The sequence below is a fragment of the Octopus bimaculoides genome, chromosome 21 (assembly GCF_046866305.1).
Source record: "Octopus bimaculoides isolate indiv1 chromosome 21, ASM4686630v1, whole genome shotgun sequence".
Taxonomy (NCBI): Eukaryota; Metazoa; Mollusca; class Cephalopoda; order Octopoda; family Octopodidae; genus Octopus; species Octopus bimaculoides.
Window position 1 is genome coordinate 1 of NC_142948.1, and position 18423 is coordinate 18423.

Genomic DNA, 18423 nt, shown 5'->3' on the forward strand with positions numbered 1-18423 from the left:
AAATATTCATGTTTGTTGCATGCAGCTATGAGGAAACAAAGTTACGGTGTTGGGGTACACTTCTGTTGGACATTAATACAACCTTGAAACGTGTATCTCACAGTGAATTAAGACTGAATTGTGAAGTTGAAATCTTCAATTATAAAAGCCTCTTGAAAAGCACATGATAATTAAAATACATTAAAAGAGACCGACAGAAGTACTAGGCTTGCAAAGAATAAGTCCCGGGGTCGATTTCTTTGACTAAATGGTGGTGCTCCAGCGTGGCCACAATCAAAATGATTGAAACAAGTAAAAGAATATATTGCTAAGGCATTGAGATCCAAATAACCTGGTGTGAAACTGAATATACACCAGAATGACACATTAGTCAAGTAGGGAGCAGTAATAAGAAAAGGAATGACAAAGGAAGGAGCAATCATCCTAGAAAGTTCAGAAGATGATCGTTTATTCCTTTCTCATCTCTTCTCTTCTACATACACACACACACACACACACACACATGCACAAACACACATATAACTACAGACACATGCAAATTTAGGGATTGGAACAGGTGAAAATCCCAGTAACATATGTCTCCCAGCTAGCAGAACCTTATTCTCTTGAGATATTTTGACAACAATGTAACCTTCATTTAACTAAGGTGTATTCACCCTTATCAGTAGCTAGTGGAGTACCCCTCGTTAGGCTAATTACTATTTCTGAGGTTCTGCTGGTGATTTTATCTCCTCTGTTCCCTAATTTTCGAAAACATTTACAATCTTCTTTGACAATAAACCACTAATGTTCTTCAAAGTTGCTTTTTATACTTTCTACTATGGACTGCTTGAAGCTTACTCACTTCCTACACCTTGATCCTGAGATCTTGCACTTAAATATATACACACATATATATTTACATATATCAATATCTCTCTATCTATCAATCTAATACAACAGCAAGACTCTCATCGGCGAGACTATTTAAGCAGGAGAATTAAGACATTCGCTCTCTTTCTTCTTTCCCATTTCCTCTCACGCTTTTACATAGTGTTGGTGTATTTGTTGATTGTGTGAGGAGGGGTCGACTGTCTTGTGCTTTCTCTCCGCCTTAAGCAGGATCAGCAATGCCAACAGTAAGGAACATGTTCTATTCAGACCTTAGGGGGTCCGAATTGTCCTCTTCGGAGGAGTGGCTCGTATGAGCAGTTGATAGAATGGACAAGTGTTTAAGGAAGAAGAAAGATTTGCTGAAGTGACAGAAGTCACAAAAAAGGAGGTGGACCTGACAAACATGGAGAAATATGAGAAGATGGCACGTAGGATCGGTGGTGATGCTAAGTTGTCCCTACTCCAGAAAGTATTGGAAAATATGGGTAAGAAAACAGTAAATATATAAGGTGTACTCAGTGGAAGAAAGGAAAATTGAAAACGTTGAGGCAGAGGAAGCAGATTTGGAACAATTGTGGTTCAAGAAGGCAGGAAAGGCAAAAGAATATGCTGTAACCACAGTAACCTACATATCTTGGAAGAAGGACTTCCAGGATTAGGGTGGAGAGAATCCCACCAGAAACAGGTGGCTTGGGTTATGGCGGCTGTTCTTCTCGGAAGTAAAGAAGAAATAGCCGTCCTGCAGGCCACGAAAACAGAAAATTCTGTATGGAAAGAGCAAACATTGGACCTGATCATATTGGGTATTGGCAGAACCACTGAAAATATGGTGGAAACGGTGACCATTGGAGATGTAGTGTTGAGAGTGGGGGTGGGGGTGGAGGGCAGAACCCCTCGTTGCTTTAAATGTTGCTAAAAAAGGCCTCTGCAGAAGCAGAGAAGTCAGGAAGAAGTTAGAAAGGGGCCGGAGAAGGTGCAACAGGAAGAAAAGAGAAATAAAGAACAGTGGATGGTAGCTGAAGGAAGAGGAAGAAAGGACAGATTGAATTAGAACCCCAAGCCATACACCCCGTCCCACCCCACCCTACCCACCTTCTCAGACACCCCCCTCCACCCATTCCCCTCCGATACAAAGCAAGAGAAAAAAAACAAATACAAAAAAACACAAGGCTCAACAGGCTCCCCCTCCTCCCACTGGAAATTGTTTCGCGCGTGTTTGAAAGGCGTAGACCAAGAAAGGATCCAGAAGAGAACAAAATGGAGGACTGCAAGATTTGTGCATGTCGATGGATGGACAAACACTGAGGTGTCCGAAAGCCAAAAAAACGACGAAATATTGAGATTCAAGAGGGGTTATAAGTGTTGGAAGGTGAAATGTGATTTAAAGACGATATCAGACAATATAAAGTACGACGAACTGACCCAGAGATACTCCACAGCCATTACAAGCCTTCAATTCCATTACAACTTTTTCTCTCTCTCTCTCTCTCTCTCTCGAGCTATAGAAAGACAAATACACACTTTATATACCTACAGACATCTATATAAACACACATGTAATAATAAACAGACACGTTTCCGAAGAAACCTTTCACTAAAAAACACATTTTCGAAGGTGAGGGGCGTGACTGCATCCGCACCCTTTTTCTTTAAACATGTTTTATAAATGACATTTGGCAGAAATACGTTTGAAAACAATAATAAACGACTGCTGAAATTATAAAAATTAGTAGTAACGAAGTCTGAACAAAAGCAAAAGCATGTTAGTGTTTTGTTTTGTCTTTTTTGAAACAAGCGAAAGCCAATTAAAAGGAAATCTCTTTGCCTTACCTTGTTCGAAAATGTCTGGAATTCAGCAGAAGACATCAGCTGTGAAATGGTTTTTTCTTCTTTTGCGATTTCTGGCGCAGAATTTTTCAGCGAATAACTTGTATTTTTCGATTTTCTGGAGATAGAATTACAGAATAAAGGTGAATTTTGTGGTTTATGCTTTGTCGGGTGTTGAACGAGAGAAATGTTGAAATTTACCTTTTTTTCACACATTCGAATTCACCGCCATTAATATGCGCACACACCTGCTATTGCGCACGCGCACGCGAGTCGTGACTAGTCGATCCTACAATAACAATCTATTGCCAATGCATGTATGCACAAAACATGCAGGACGGTTTGTTTTGGTTTTTTTGAACAAAGTAAATAAAACACATTGTAAACAAAACGCAAACACCCTCATACATGTTTTGTGCGTGACGCGCGCTGCAGAGTCGTAGGATCCACTAGTCACGTCTCGCATGCGCGGATGCGCGCCCTGGATCCAATCTTCTTGAATCGTACCTTGATAAAATGTTTTCATTTCAAAATAAAACCAACAAAAATAATCTCCCATAATCTTTACCTCCGCTGATTTTTACATACTACGATGACCGATCTAAGAAATTTGGGGAACGATTTACCGTCTGGTGAATGGAACCGAGTATATGCAGATTCCAATAGCTTGCCAAATTGTCAGTCATAAATTTTCTGCAAGAACGTTTTGTCTGATAACATTCTCCAACATCTCTGCACTCCTATCGGGTAGACGTTGAAGAAATCCTTTTTCTGGTTGTGGTGTCATAACATCCAACAACCCAAGTTTTGCGACACATTCGTCGTCCATTGTTCTTCTTTTTGAAGAACAAACTTTCATGGAACTCCACTCTATGGTCCGGACCAGCAATTGGAGTTTTGTCCGGCACCAGTTTTTTGCCAAACAAACATCTCTACAGAACTGGTGCCACTGAACGGCAGTTCTTATATCAATGCAATTTATTCTTGCAGATATCGTGACAGTTAATTCGAAAATGAAAAATAAAATTAAACACTAAAAAAAAAAAAAAATTCCATATAATGGCAGCTTGGAGTTTTCTCCAAAGGTTCCTTTCCTGATGGAAAGAGGAATTGTTTCTTTTTTACTTTTAGCTCACTTTCTTTTGACAAAATCCCGTCAATAGAACGACTAGAATTTTGAAAATTCATTGAACAGCCATGCTACATGGCAGTGAAACATGGGCTGTAACTGCTGAGGACATGCGTAAGCTCGAGGGAATGAAGCCAGTATGCTCCGTTGGATGTGTAATGTCAGTGTGCATACCCGTCAGGGTGTAAGTATCTTGAGAGAAAAGCTGAACATTAGAAGCATTAGTTGTGGTGTGCAAGAGAGACGATTGCGCTGGTATGGACATGTGGTGAGAATGGATGAGGATAGCTGCGTGAAAAAGTGCCACACCCTAACAGTTGAGGGAACCCGTGGAAGAGATAGGCCCAGGAAGACCTGGGCTGAGGTGGTGAGGCAAGACCTTCGAACATTGGGCCTCACCGAGGCGATGACTACTGACCGAGACCTTTGGAAATGTGCTGTGCGTGAGAAGACCCGGCAAGCCAAGTGAGATCGCTGCCAGTGCCCCTGGACTGGCTCTTGTGCGGGTGGCACATAAAAGACACCATTTTGAGCGTGGCCGTTGCCAGTACCGCCTGACTGGCCTTCATAGGATTTTCGAGCGAGATCGTTGCCAGTGCCCCTGGACTGGCTCTTGTGCGGGTGGCACATAAAAGACACCATTTTGAGCGTGGCCGTTGCCAGTACCGTCTGACTGGCTTTCATAGGATTTTCGAGCGAGATCGTTGCCAGTGCCCCTGGACTGGCTCTTGTACGGGTGGCACATAAACGACACCATTTTGAGCGTGGCCATTGCCAGAACCGCCTGACTGGCCTTCGTGCAGGTGACATGTAAAAGCACCCACTACACTCTCTGAGTGGTTGGCGTTAGGAAGGGCATCCAGCTGTAGAAACTCTGCCAAATTAGATTGGAGCCTGGTGTTGCCATCCGGTTTTACCAGTCCTCAGTCAAATCGTCCAACCCATGCTAGCATGGAAAGCGGACGTTAAACGATGGTGATGATGATGATGATGTATGAGCCAATGAAGGAGGCCTCTACATGGTAGCTAGACCTGCTAGAAATAGCAACCAAATCTCCCTCAAAATCACACCCTACTCTCTTATCTATGTATATATGTATGTATGAGCTAATGAGGGAGACCTCTACATGGTAGCTGGACCTGCTAGAAATAGCAGCCAAATCTCCCTCAAATCACACCCTACTCTCTTATCTATGTATATATGTAAGTATGAGCCAATGAGGGAGGCCTCTACATGGTAGCTGGACCTGCTAGAAATAGCAGCCAAATCTCCCTCAAATCACACCCTACACTCTTACCTATGTATATATGTATGTATGAGCCAATGAGGGAGACCTCTACATGGTAGCTGGACCTGCTAGAAATAGCAGCCAAATCTCCCTCAAATCACACCCTACTCTCTTATCTATGTATATATGTAAGTATGAGCCAATGAGGGAGGCCTCTACATGGTAGCTGGACCTGCTAGAAATAGCAGCCAAATCTCCCTCAAATCACACCCTACTCTCTTATCTATATATATATGTATGTATGTATGAGCCAATGAGGGAGACCACTACATGGTGGCTAGACTCAGGATATGCTGCGTCATGTGGTTCTGGATTTGTTAATGACAGGATGGTCATGGCTGTGATACTTTTGATCATGGATTTTGCTCAATCTGGACTAACCTGAGGTTAAACAACACCAACAACAACAGCCACCACACTCCCCCCTTAATCCTTCAGCATCCTCACAACATCAGAAAAGAGGATGGTGTTCAACCACATTCCCATCTGGCAAACAAAACACTTCACAACCACTTGAAGACAGAACCACAGCGCAGAATGAGGGCAAACCAAAGTGTCGAGTGGTCCAACACCATCTAAAAATGCTGTTGGTCAATTAGGATTGTTCCGATCACTGGAACAGCCTGCTCGTGAAATTAACAAGCAAGTGGCTAAGTGCACCACAGACATTTTTTACTGTTTTCTATATGCTTCAGCCATTTGACTGTAGTCATGCTGGAGCATCGCCTTAAAGGGTGTTAGTCGAAGAAATCAACCTCAGAACTTATTCTATCGCTCTCTTTTGTTGAACCACTAGGTTACAGGGACACAAACACACCAGCATTGGCTGTCAAGGAATGGTGGGGGGACAAACACAAAGACACACATATATGTGATGGGCTTCTTCCAGTTTCTTTCTACCAAATCCACTCACAAGGATTTGCTTAACCTGAGACTATAGTAGAAGACAAGATGCGACTGACATGCATACGATTGATGTAGTTCTCAGGGAAATCCAACACAGAACACAGAACATGATAAGCTGGTCCACTGAATTACAGGTATGACTCATTTCTGCCAGCTGAGTGAGCTGAAGTAAAGTGTGGGAACCAAACCCACACCCTTACGATTATGAGCTGAATCTCCTAACCAGGAGCCACACACCTATAAAATAACAACATAACAGGATAATCAACCGACATCTAATCCGTTGTCCCCCAGACATTGCCAGGCAACTATTTCAACCCTGGATAAATCACCAAGAAAACTGGTTCCAAAATAACAGACTGCCAAACCCTATCTGATTTCTTAGCAGATACACGAAGGAGTCATACCCAATGACTGGTGTAGCAGCACCATAGTCAACTGCTACAAAGGTAAAGGTGATGCTTTAGATACAAATAATTACAGAGGTTCGTTCGTTTGTTCGTATGTTCGTTCGTAAGAACGTACGTACGTACTATTGTTCGTTCGTACATACGTACGTAAGTTCATTCACCCGTTTGTACGTGTGGACGTATGTAGATGCTTTCGTTCGTACGTACGTACATGCGTTCGTTTATTCGTTCGTTCGTTTGTTCGTTCTTTCATATGTACGTACTGAGGTACGTTCGTTTCCTCGTTCGTTCGTTCCTTCCTTCGTACATAACGTTCGTTCGTTCTTTTGTACATTCGTACGTACGTACATTATGATATGAAGTGGGAGAACTTTCAGACATTTATCAAGCACAAAGCCGAAATATATCCACAGTGATACGCGCAGGAGTGGCTCTGTGGTAAGTAGTTTGCTTACCAACCACATGGTTCCAGGTTCAGTCCCACTGCGTGGCACCTTGGGTAAGTGTCTTCTGCTATAGCCTTGGGCCGACCAAAGCCTTGTGAGTGGATTTGGTAGACGGAAACTGAAAAAAGCCTGTCGTATATATGTATATATATATATGTATATGTGTGTCTGTGTTTGTCCCCCCAACATCACTTGACAACCGCTGGTGGTGTGCTTAGGTCCCCGTAACATAGCGGTTCGGCAAAAGAGACTGATAGAATAAGTACTAGGCTTCCAAAGAATAAGTCCTGGGGTCGATTTGCTCGACTAAAGGCGGTGCTTCAGCATGGCCACAGTCAAATGACTGAAACAAGTAAAAGAGTAAAAGGGGGAATCGCATGACCGTGATATGGAGAACACATTATCGAAAGCGAAAATTGCCAAAATTAAAAACTAAAAAAGTTACAGCCATTTTCCCTCAGTGTCTAATCCCAATGTGCACCGTAGAGAGACAACATGGACGTGTGTGTGTGTGTGTGTGTGTGCGTGTATGTGTGTGCGTGTATGCGTGTTCATGTGTGTGTGTGTGCGTGTATGTGTGTGTGCTTGCGCGTGTGTATGTGTGTGTGTGTTGATAAGTTGATTTATAGAAAAGATTATGTTAAATGTTTGAAATACAAATCTGTGAATGAAAAATAAAAATTCAGACATATACATGATAGATAGACCTGGTAGAAATAGCAGCCAAATCTCCCTCAAAACACACCCGGCTGTTTTGATGCGAGAATTCTGTGTTAATACGTTAAGAATTGCTTTGACAGAAAATGAACCTGGAAGAAATTGGAAGAAATAGGGAAGAAGTAATTGCTTTTCTGTGCTTATATAAATTTGAGATGTACCTGTTGAAGATTAAAATGCGAAAGTTGTTATTTTCTACGCATGAATAACCAGATAGAAAGTGAAAAACTGTGTTTTTGGCGGGATTTTTGTATTCAGCAGGATTTTGTCGTCTGCCAAAATGAATGACCGACGGAAGAAGACAAAATGGCGACGTTTATCGGTGAATTTCTTTTGAAGTTGTGGTGGGAGGAAACAATGGATGTGTGCGTGTATCTGTGTATCTGTGTGCTCGTGTGTCCGTGTGCTTCTCTATTGTGGTTAATAAGTTACATATACTTTACCATAGTGTTCGTGATTAAGCTATTTTATTCCTTTTTCTACGGTGTTCTGCCCTGCCTGATTATTTTATTTCTTTATTATTTTATAATAGCTTTTATTTATTTATTTATAAAATAAATCTAATTTTTGTACCTCTATAAATTCATACTTAACTTTTACATAACAATACTGGTATATTCAATACTTAAAATAAACTGCTTTGATTATAATTAAATTAATATATAGTTAGCATGTTCTTTTACCTCAGTACTCCTTTATTAAATACCAGTATATACCAATTGATCAATATTCACTGATACCATCTGATTAGTTAGTATTTAAGTTTTGTAACATGTATAAATCTTAAACTATTTCTGGATAATTTTCTTTTCCTCCCTCTATTGTGGTAAAAGTTTATAAAATATTTCATCCTTTTGTTATAATTATTCTTCTTAATAATCCTCTGAATGACCCTTAACTTTAACTTTATACAATATAGCAGTATTGCTGAAAATAGTAAACTATAGTACTACATGATAAGATTTCCCCTGTTTTCATTTCATCCCCCTTAATTGTACCAGTAAAAGGGAATAAATAAAACAAACACAGACAACAGGTTGAGTTAAAACGTTTATATTTAAGTAGCAAAGGTCGGATGAAGAGTTCAAACGGCAAAATAGCCATGAGTTCCTATTGCAGGGGTGTGGAGAGGGTGGGTAAAGGAGCTGGTAGGTTGGATGGATGGAAAGGTTGAGGAACGGGTGGGAGGGATTACCGAAAGGGCCTGTTTGAGTGATGGAGCCCACATGTGAACGAGAGGGAATCACATTATAAGATGGTTGTGTGTGGTGGGGGAGGAAGGGGGTACGCTTGTAGTAGGTTTTAAATTGTGTTGTTGAGGAGAAAGTGGGAGAGAGTTCAATAAAGAGAAAGACAAATTGGTATCGTTTAGCCCTAGGTCAGTCCCGAATGAGCAGAACCATGGTCAGAGGAATTCTAGCCATGGTCATTCTTGGCCTAAGTGTTCTTCCTGTTGTTGAGACAGTAGGGTGTGATATGAAGGAGATTTGACTGCTGGGATCTTTTTGGTCTGACGGGCAACATTTTTCATTTATGTTTTATATAGTGTTTTTGGTACCGAAACACTTCCAAACTTCGCATACTTATAAATTTTGTGTTATAGAACAGATAAAATTTTTTGTATTCAAAGTTATTTCATGTAAAAAATTGTCGTATTTCGGTAATTTCAACCAATCACTGATGTCTATTGAGGTGAAAACATTTACTGCCGTGGAATGTAAACAACGGTGTCATGGGATCTTTTCCCTTGAATAAAATTAGTGCCGTTGTTTGTCAACAACAACTATCAGTGGTATATATTTCGTTTGTCACTGGTATTTATGACATCGTTCGTGCGTTTGTACTGGTTTTAGCTTTTGGGTTTTAGGGTTAGGGTTCGGGTTTTAGAGTTGGGGTTAGTTTTAGGATTACGGTTAGGGTTATGATTATTTTTGCCATAACCTCACTCATAACCTTAACCCTAACCCTAAAACCCTATAACTCATAACCATAACCCTAACCCTAAAACCTTACTAGGGAATAATGATATAATTAAACAGGGAATAACACACTTGACACCGGCAAAAAATTATTGTTTACAAAACAGCAGTAACTGTATTCAGCTGAATAGACGTCAGTGATTGGTTGAAATTACAGAAATACGACAACTTTAACATGAAATAACTTGCGATGTACAATTTTTTGTTAAGAAGACTAAGAGAAAAAGATGTTTTATATGACACATTCTACCAGTGTCCCAAGTTTGAAAGTGTTTCGTTAGGAAAACAAGTGTTGCCCGTCAAACCAAAAGGATCCGACTGCTGTTTCTAACAAGTGTAACTACCATGTAGAGGTGTCCCTCATTGGCTCATACATAGAGATAAGACAGTAGAGTGTGATTTGAGGGAGATTTGGTTGCTATTTCTACCAGGTCTAGCTACCATGTAGAGGTCTCCCTCATTGGCTCATACATACATATATACATAGATAAGAGAGTAGGGTGTGATTTGAGGGAGATTTGGTTGCTATTTCTAGCAGGTCTAGCTACCATGTAGAGGTCTCCCTCATTGGCTCATACATACATATATACATAGATAAGAGAGTAGGGTGTGATTTGAGGGAGATTTGGCTATTTCTAGCAGATTTAGGTATCACATAGAGGTAGCCCTCATTGGCTTACACATACACAAACCAGTTTGGTGTTATTTGAGGGAGATTTGGCTGTTATTCTTTACAGTTTAGGTGACAGTATAGCTCAGCTTGATGGATATTGGGTGTTGTATGTTGGTGCAAGTGGCGGTAGAGGGGAGGGGAGACTTTCAGAGGGGGGGGTGTCATCACAGTTTAGTAGTTGTGTGTGTTTATGTATGTGACAAAGTTGTGGTGGGGGGAGGTTGATAGAGGGAGGGAGACTGAGACAGAGAGAGAGAGAGAGTGGGTGATGGTAGTCTTGGGATAGGAAGTGGTGGTTTGAAGGGACCACGATGATGTTTGATGTTTGGTGATGTGAGGTGAGGTTTCAGTGTGGTCGAGCAGAGATTAGATCCTGGAGAGCTGATGTCAGAGGTTTGATGGTAGTATGGCTTCGAGATTTTCTATGAGGCAGCTGATTGGAAGATACATCCAACCCAGAACCTGAACAGAATAAAGAGAGAGAACACAAATATAATCATAGTAATAACTAGCAGAAGTGCCCGGCGTTGCTTGGGGCTTAATTGTTTTAAAGTACTGTTGATGATTCTACTCAATTATGATTATTGAGGGAAAGATTGCTATAAGTTGACGACCAACCAATCGATTTGCAACTGGACAGAAAGCCCTGCCAAGAGCATTGCAACACTCTGAGAAGTGGGTAACAATAGAATGTGAGGTGGCCCTGAAAAGGCTGTTTTATTGTTCTCACAATTGTAACAACGTCTTAGGTAGTCATGTAAGGATGTGTAAAACGTTCGCAAGTGAATACGGTATCTTCCTTTTCCATCAACGGCAGTGGACGTTCTTTTACAAAACTTCATGGTCTGTGAAAACAGAATAGATGTCCTATGGAGGAAAGATGAGGATTAATCATGGGTTAGTAAATATGGGTAAGTTTGAAAATATACGACAATAGCATCTACTCACCATATGTCAGATGGGCAAGACTGTAGTGGTGCTGAATAGATGAATCAGAACACGTGTCTCATGAAGATGTTGTGTCAAATGACCTGTTTCTTTAGAATAGTTTGTATTTGATGTAAAATGTAATGGTGTAAAATATAATGGTGGGAGAGAGGATGTATGTATTTAGTTTTATCGACTGCTTAAGTGTTGTTATTTTATGTAAATTGTAATGGTGTGTAAGAGATAGTTACTTCTTCGTGTAATTATTTTAATGCATTTGTTTCATTGATCGTCGTTATGATTACCTTTGTTGTTGTATGAAATGATATGTTGCTTGGTTTTCAAATGGTATCTTGCGACTGCAGTTGACTTCACCCACGCTTGTACCCACAGCTTCCTTGGTCACTGTGTTGCCCTCCTACTCAACCAGGCATCAGAAAGATTTCTATATTAATGGGAGTGTATGTTTGTAAATATGTCACTGAAATGGTGTATCCTCAAGAAAAAACAGATTTGATTTTCAAAATCTGTGTCTCAATGACAAGGAATTTGGTTATGATTAACGAGAAAATTTAATTTGCCATGAGAAATAGCTCAATTGTTAGATATACCATCATTTGTCATCTCCTCCATGAGATTCAATGTTGAATGAAATCATAATTAGCTGATCCTCTTGTATTTTCTTTTACTCAATGCCAGGAACTTTTCAGCACACCCTCATGTATCATCATCATCGTTTAACGTCCGCTTTCCATGCTAGCATGGGTTGGACGATTTGACTGAGGACTGGTGAAACCGGATGGCAACACCAGGCTCCAGTCTGATTTGGCAGAGTTTCTACAGCTGGGTGCCCTTCCTAACGCCAACCACTCAGAGAGTGTAGTGGGTGCTTTTACGTGTCACCCGCACGAAAACGGCCACGCTCGAAATGGTGTCTTTTATGTGCCACCCGCACAAGCCAGTCCAGGGGCACTGGCAACGATCTCGCTCGAAAATCCTACAGGAGCCAGTCAGGCGGTACTGGCAACGGCCACGCTCAAAATGGTGCATCTCATGTGCCACCCGCACAAGAACCAGTCCAGGGGCACTGGCAACGATCTTACTTGGCTTGCCGGGTCTTCTCACGCACAGCCCATTTCCAAAGGTCTCGGTCCGTAGTCATCGCCTCGGTGAGGCCCAATGTACGAAGGTCTTGCCTCACCACCTCAGTATGTGTGTGTGTATTCACCATGTTGGACCGCTTACTCTACAGGTTTTTTTTTTCATCCTCTCTTTTGTCCTTTGTTTTTCTATAAATTTCAACTATATATTTATGTATGCATATATGTATGTGTGTGTATATATATATATATATATATATATATATATATATATACACACACACACACACACACACACACGGTTGTTTATATTAATGCAAAGCCACTGAAACAGATGTCTGAATATTTATGGAGACATAGACATGATTCTGCTTCTGCTAGACATGACCGATTGGTTAAAATATCTCGAGAGGAGAATATTCTACTTCAAAATAAGTCACCGTCTGTCACTGTTCAGCTGTCTACTGATTGATCAGTAGTAGCAAATATAAAATGTTCCAAATATCAATGAGATACAGACAGAAACAGCAGTGCCAATAAATTGGGCGTTGAGAGATGAAACCCAATATTTACAGCAGGCATAAAGACAACGAAAATTTCAAACCAGGAATAATTCTGTTAAAGGATTAGCAATGAAAGCCAGTTTCGATAATTTTGAAGAATAGGCTGTCCTGTCTATTGTACAACCACATAATGCAGGGAGTCTCTTTGATAATGTTTGTTCATACTGCTAAGCTTACAGATGGGCTGCTGAATTGAATTCTCTATGTTGTTTTGAAGGTATGGTAAAACTTGACAAACTGCTTCCCCCGCCATCAAATACCAAACATCATGAACCTTCTCTGCCAAATGTCTGCTTAGATCAAGACTGAACTTCAACTGAAAAACATCACGTTACTGGTTCCGTGTCTCAGTCCTAATCTCTCAATCATCTTCATCTGGATTATCATCTTTCATCTCTTTGACATTAGATGGCAAAGGTAATTTTGGTGCATTTGTAGCTTTCTTTTTCTCAGGAGTTGTATAACTAGCAATTTCTCTGTTAAAGCGTAGTGGCATTAATCCTTTTTCTCCATCAAATCTATTCTTAACTATCTGAAAAGAAAAAAGGAACTCAGCAATTTTGAGCAACCACCAGCAAGTGAAAAACGGAAAACAAATTACAAAAATCAAGATACCCAAGCTCCAAACTAAAAAAAAAAAACAGAAACTGCTGTGATGTTTTAATGTATATAATTACATTTTGTTAGCAATTTAAAGTGTATAAATAAATGACGCTTTGTATATAAAACACATATCGTTCTTCAAATCAATCTCTTATCATTACATTCTGTCAACTCAACTCAGTCCACTCTAAACAACATCCATCTGCTATTTATCTATAGAAAAAAAGGACTCTCGTAAACAAAAAAATAAAATGTTTTTATTAAAAACACAATTGCAGACACAGAATCTCTGATGTTCAACATGTTTTTTTCAGCATATCATAAAAGTGTTTTAAAAAATCTAATATTTTTGTCTTATTTTCATAATGTTATAAAAATATCAGTTGTAAGTCACAGAATTTGTTAATTTAGCAAAATCATTGACGGGGTAATTTGAAATCGGTTTCAAGTTAACCACCCCCAGTAATTTGAAATCGATTTCAGATTAACAGGTGGTAGCTTGATATGGGGGCAGGGGACTTGAAATCTTTACACCGGGTGAAAGGTAGTCTTTCTTTTTGACTCCACATGTGTTGTGCTTTAAAATGTGTTTATATTCTTGAATGTGATAAAGAATAGAATTAGATTATTATCCTGCTTCCAGCTTCAGAATTTGAGAGATAGAGCACGTTTCCCCCCATCTTATTTTGTGATTTAGGGGGAATTTGTGGCAGTGTTCAGTGAACAAATGAAACACATTCCTCCCCGGCAGTGGCTAAAATGCAAACTGATCAAGTTTATGTATAAATTTTCTTTTTATGTGTTTGTTTCTTTTTACAGAATATTAAAACAACGGCTAAAAATTTTCTGAAGCAGCACCCCCACTAATTTTATTTATGAGCTGCCACTGGTTTTCAGATACAGTGTAATTAACACTACATTACCAGATATATGTTTTTTTGTTGTTTAACCCATGTCATGTTCAAAAGTAATCCAGCTGTAACTATATCATCTTTTTTTCTATTTTTTTACCAAACGTAATGTATCTAGTTGTGGGTCTATACATCATCATCATCATCATCGTCGTCGTTTAACATCCACTTTCCATGCTAGCATGGGTTGGACGATTTGACTGAGGACTGGTGAAACCAGATGGCTACACCAGGCGCCAATCTGATTTGGCAGAGTTTTCTCTCAAGGTACTAACACTCTGTCTAGTATGCACACTGACATTACACATCCATCAGAGCATACTGGCTTCATTCCTTGCGAGCCTATGGAGAAAGCCTTTGACAGGGTCCCCTGATCCCTTATCTGGTGGTCAATGAGGAAACTAGGGATAGAAGAATGGTTAGTGAAGAATTCCGGATAGAGGTAGGGGTCCACCAAGGTTCAGTCCTCAGCCCCCTCCTATTTATCATAGTCCTCAGGCGATAACAGAGGAATTCAAGACAGGATGCCTCTAGAAGCTCCTTTATGCTGATGACCTTGCACTAATTGCTGAGTTATGATCAGAACTAGAGAAGAAGTTTCAGGTGTGGAAGCAAGGATTAGAATCGAAAGGCTTTAGAGTCAACCTAGCTAAAACCAAAGTCCTAATAAGTAGGAAGGTAGAAAAAGCACAAACCCCTTCAGGTAGATGGCCCTGCTCGATCTGTAGAAAAGGCGTGGGTAGGAACTCTATAAGATGCATCCAGTGCAAGCTATGGACACATAAGAGGTGCAGCAATATCAATGGAAGGTTAACTAGGAAGTTAGTTTTCATTTGTAGCAGATGTTCAGGTGCAATAAACACTGAAAATGTGCAGAAAACAACTTCTGCCACATTCCAGGGAGAAAAACTAGAGGTAGTCGATAGCTTCCGCTATCTAGGTGACCAAGTTAGTATTTGGGGTGGGTGCGCTGAAAGCGTAGCTGCTAGAATAAGAATAGCCTGGGCAAAGTTCAGAGAGCTCTTACCTCTGTTGGTGACAAGGGGCCTCTCACTCAGAGTAAAAGGCAGACTGTATGACGTATGTGTACGAACAGCCATGCTACATGGCAGTGAAACATGGGCTGTGACTGCTGAGGACATGTGTAGGCTCGCAAGAGAAATACCTAGCCAAAGATAAACCTCTGTACCTATACAACAACTACAACTATAGCTACTAATAGTACCTGTCTATATTGTTTTTTTTTATATATATATACACAGTCAGAAGAGTAAGAGCAGTGCCACTGACTTTTTTGAAAGCATCAAAGATTAGCAGGAAGAAGCTGAAGACCTGCTTGCAACAAACAGCCCTTGCTTGAGGCACCCAAGGGCCAGACAGTAGTGTTAAACTAAGTGACAAATGAATCCTACCAATCAGTGCTATATTATACATTACATAATCTATTCCTAGATACACTATTTTAATAAAAGGCAGGATGATCACAACTGCAATGGCCCTGGTCATAGCTCTGCCAGAATAAGCACATTTAAAATCAACTAAGGATTGTAAGAAGACTTACCTCAATGAATTTTTGAACTCTGTGAGAAGGTAAATATTTATTTTGCAGTATGAGAACATTGTCAGCCTCTTGAGTTGCCTTTGCACCACCAAACACTGATGCTACATTTAGTAGTTCTGCATCTTTATTCTGATGGATTTTGCAAAAATAGGAAAGTAGAGCAAAAATTTATGACAATGAGTTGTTTTAATATATATAGTTTCTTTTTTCTTTCTGTTGCTGCGTACAAGTTAGTCAGCTCTCATCCAGCAACTAAGAGCCAAACTAGAGTGAACCATGGCAATGGGTTACCCTTGGTTACAGGTTTACTCACTTAAAGCTCACTTGGGCTTATACAACAACTTATAGAAATCTGAAACAAAATATGATAAATTAGAAGCAGAAGCAATGCTAACTCCTTTAAAACTAAATAATAATGATGATGATGATGATGATGATAATCTGAGCTTAGACAGAAAGACAAGGAAGTTGCTGACTAGATATAGGATACTCCACCCAAAAAGTGACACAGACAGACTGTATATACCAAGAAAAAGAGGGGGAAGAACTGATTGGATACAAACAGCGTTAGAGCAGAAGAAAACAACATAGTATGTTACGTAAAAAATGTCACAGAACCGTTATTATTGGAAGTAAAAAAGTTCAGGTTTGTGTAGGATAGAAAATTGCAAAGATAAAGCACTTGAGAATGAATGGAAATGAAAACAGGTGGATAAAGAAAAGAATGCATGGACATAGAGATGTTGAAGATAAGACAGACAGACAGAAAGATGATGGCTGTGGATGACTAAAAGTGATTTAAAACTGGAAACGGAGGCTGTAATCTGTGCTGCCCAAGAGCAAGCAATAAGAACCAATTACATGAAATACAGAATAGACAGTACACCAGAAAGTGATAAGTGCATAATCTGTGGACAAAATGGTCAAACCATATGGCATATTACCAGCCAATGTACGCCACCAGCCCAGAAAGAATATAAGAGACGTCATGACAATAAAGCAAGGATTGTCCATTGGACACTTTGCAACAAGCATGGACTTGGCAGCAAAAAATTGATACGAACATAAACCTGAAGTCATCAGCAAAAATGATAATGCAAAGATCCTGTGGGATTTTATGATTCAGTGCAACCATGAAATAGAGAATAGGAAGCTAGACATAGTGTTAAGAAAGAAAGCAAATGATGCTGGATCATAGATATAGCATGCCCAACTAACAACAAGGCATGTGTTAAGGAAGAAAGAAAAGTCGATAGATATGACAGGTTAGCTTCGGAGTTTAAGCAGTTGTGGTCGCTGGAAAAGATGGTAGTAGTACCAATAATTGTCAGAGCCCTGGGAACACTGAGTAAAAATCTTGAGAAGTACATGGAAGAAATAAGGGCTGCTGTAAGAGTGGAGCACTTGCACAAAACAGTACTGCTTGGAATCGCTTGAATACTCCGGATGGTACTCGAAAAATAAGAGGTGTTACCTTAGTTCACTGGTAGAGAACAGCTGACACCATAGTACATCTATGGCAAAGGTAATGATAATAATAATGTCAGATATATGTCAGAGAAAGTGGAATTAACATGAGAGCAGAGCATGCCTCAAAAAACTGCTTTGTTGGGAACAGCTAGGATTTTGAGATTGGTACTTGGGTGTTGAATATCTTCCATAATACTTAACATCCAAGTATCAAGTCTTATAATTTGCAGAAAGTGACCCTGTGAGACCTTTAACAACAGGTTGCTGTCTGCTCTCACAGAATCAACCAGAGCAAGTAAGACAGAGAGCTCTGAGAAGTAAAATGCAATAATAATAATAATAACAATAAGAGCACTCAGAGAGGGCAAACCTCCACCAAGGCAACGTCCTCTCAATGATTAGCCAGAGATGATTTTTTTTTAAATGAGAATATCTGAAATAAACTCAACTTCTCTCACAAAGGAGAATATTAAAAATGAACCAGAGCAATCTCAAAACTTAAAAAAGAAAAGGAAAAATAATCCAGAATCATTGTCCGGTACCGGATTGATTCCAAAATCTAATCAGTTCATGTCAGTCATGAGGCCAAACAACCCTGAAAGTTTCATCTGAATCCATCCAGTAGTTCTTGAGATATCTTGCCCATGGGCAAACAAACACGACTGAAAACAATACCTCTGCCTTCGCTAAGGCAGAGGTAATAATCCCAGGTATCACAAACTGGAAATGCTCAGGCCCAGATGAGGTACAAAGCTATTGGCTGAAAAATTTCCCAGCACTACACAGAAGAATAACCATGCAAGTCAATAAAATGATCAACAATGGAGTGCACATCCCAATGTGGCTGACCACAAGTAAAACAATTCTTTGTCAAAAGGATTCCAGTGAAGGCAATGCAGCAGATAATTACTGGACAACCAGTTCTCAAAGCTTCTAATGTGCAGAAAGAGACTCTATGAGACCTTTGGCAACAGGCTGTCGTCTGCTCTCACTGATCAACCAGAGCAAACAAGACTTAACGCTCTGAGAAGTAAAGCAA

The 18423-nt window shown here is 40.0% G+C and overlaps 1 protein-coding gene across 9 annotated transcripts in view; it reads right to left on the reverse strand.

Moving 5' to 3' along the window:
* Window positions 1-2703: 2703 nt before the first annotated feature.
* Window positions 2704-18423, reverse strand: part of LOC106882273 (twinkle mtDNA helicase) — a 100555-nt gene continuing 84835 nt past the window's right edge. For 5 of the 9 annotated variants that reach the window (XM_052975583.2, XM_089338713.1, XM_089338715.1 and 2 more), the window contains 3 exons: window positions 15915-16043; window positions 11198-13371; window positions 8630-10711 (listed from right to left, as the gene is read on the reverse strand). In XM_052975583.2, coding sequence (XP_052831543.1) covers window positions 13201-13371; window positions 15915-16043 — 300 coding nt within the window. In that variant the 3' untranslated portion in view covers window positions 8630-10711; window positions 11198-13200. Of the gene's footprint in view, window positions 2819-8629; window positions 10712-11197; window positions 13372-15914; window positions 16044-16066; window positions 16267-18423 lie in introns of those variants that run through there. The other 4 variants (XM_089338716.1, XM_089338711.1, XM_014932890.3 and 1 more) reach the window with 3 other exon arrangements.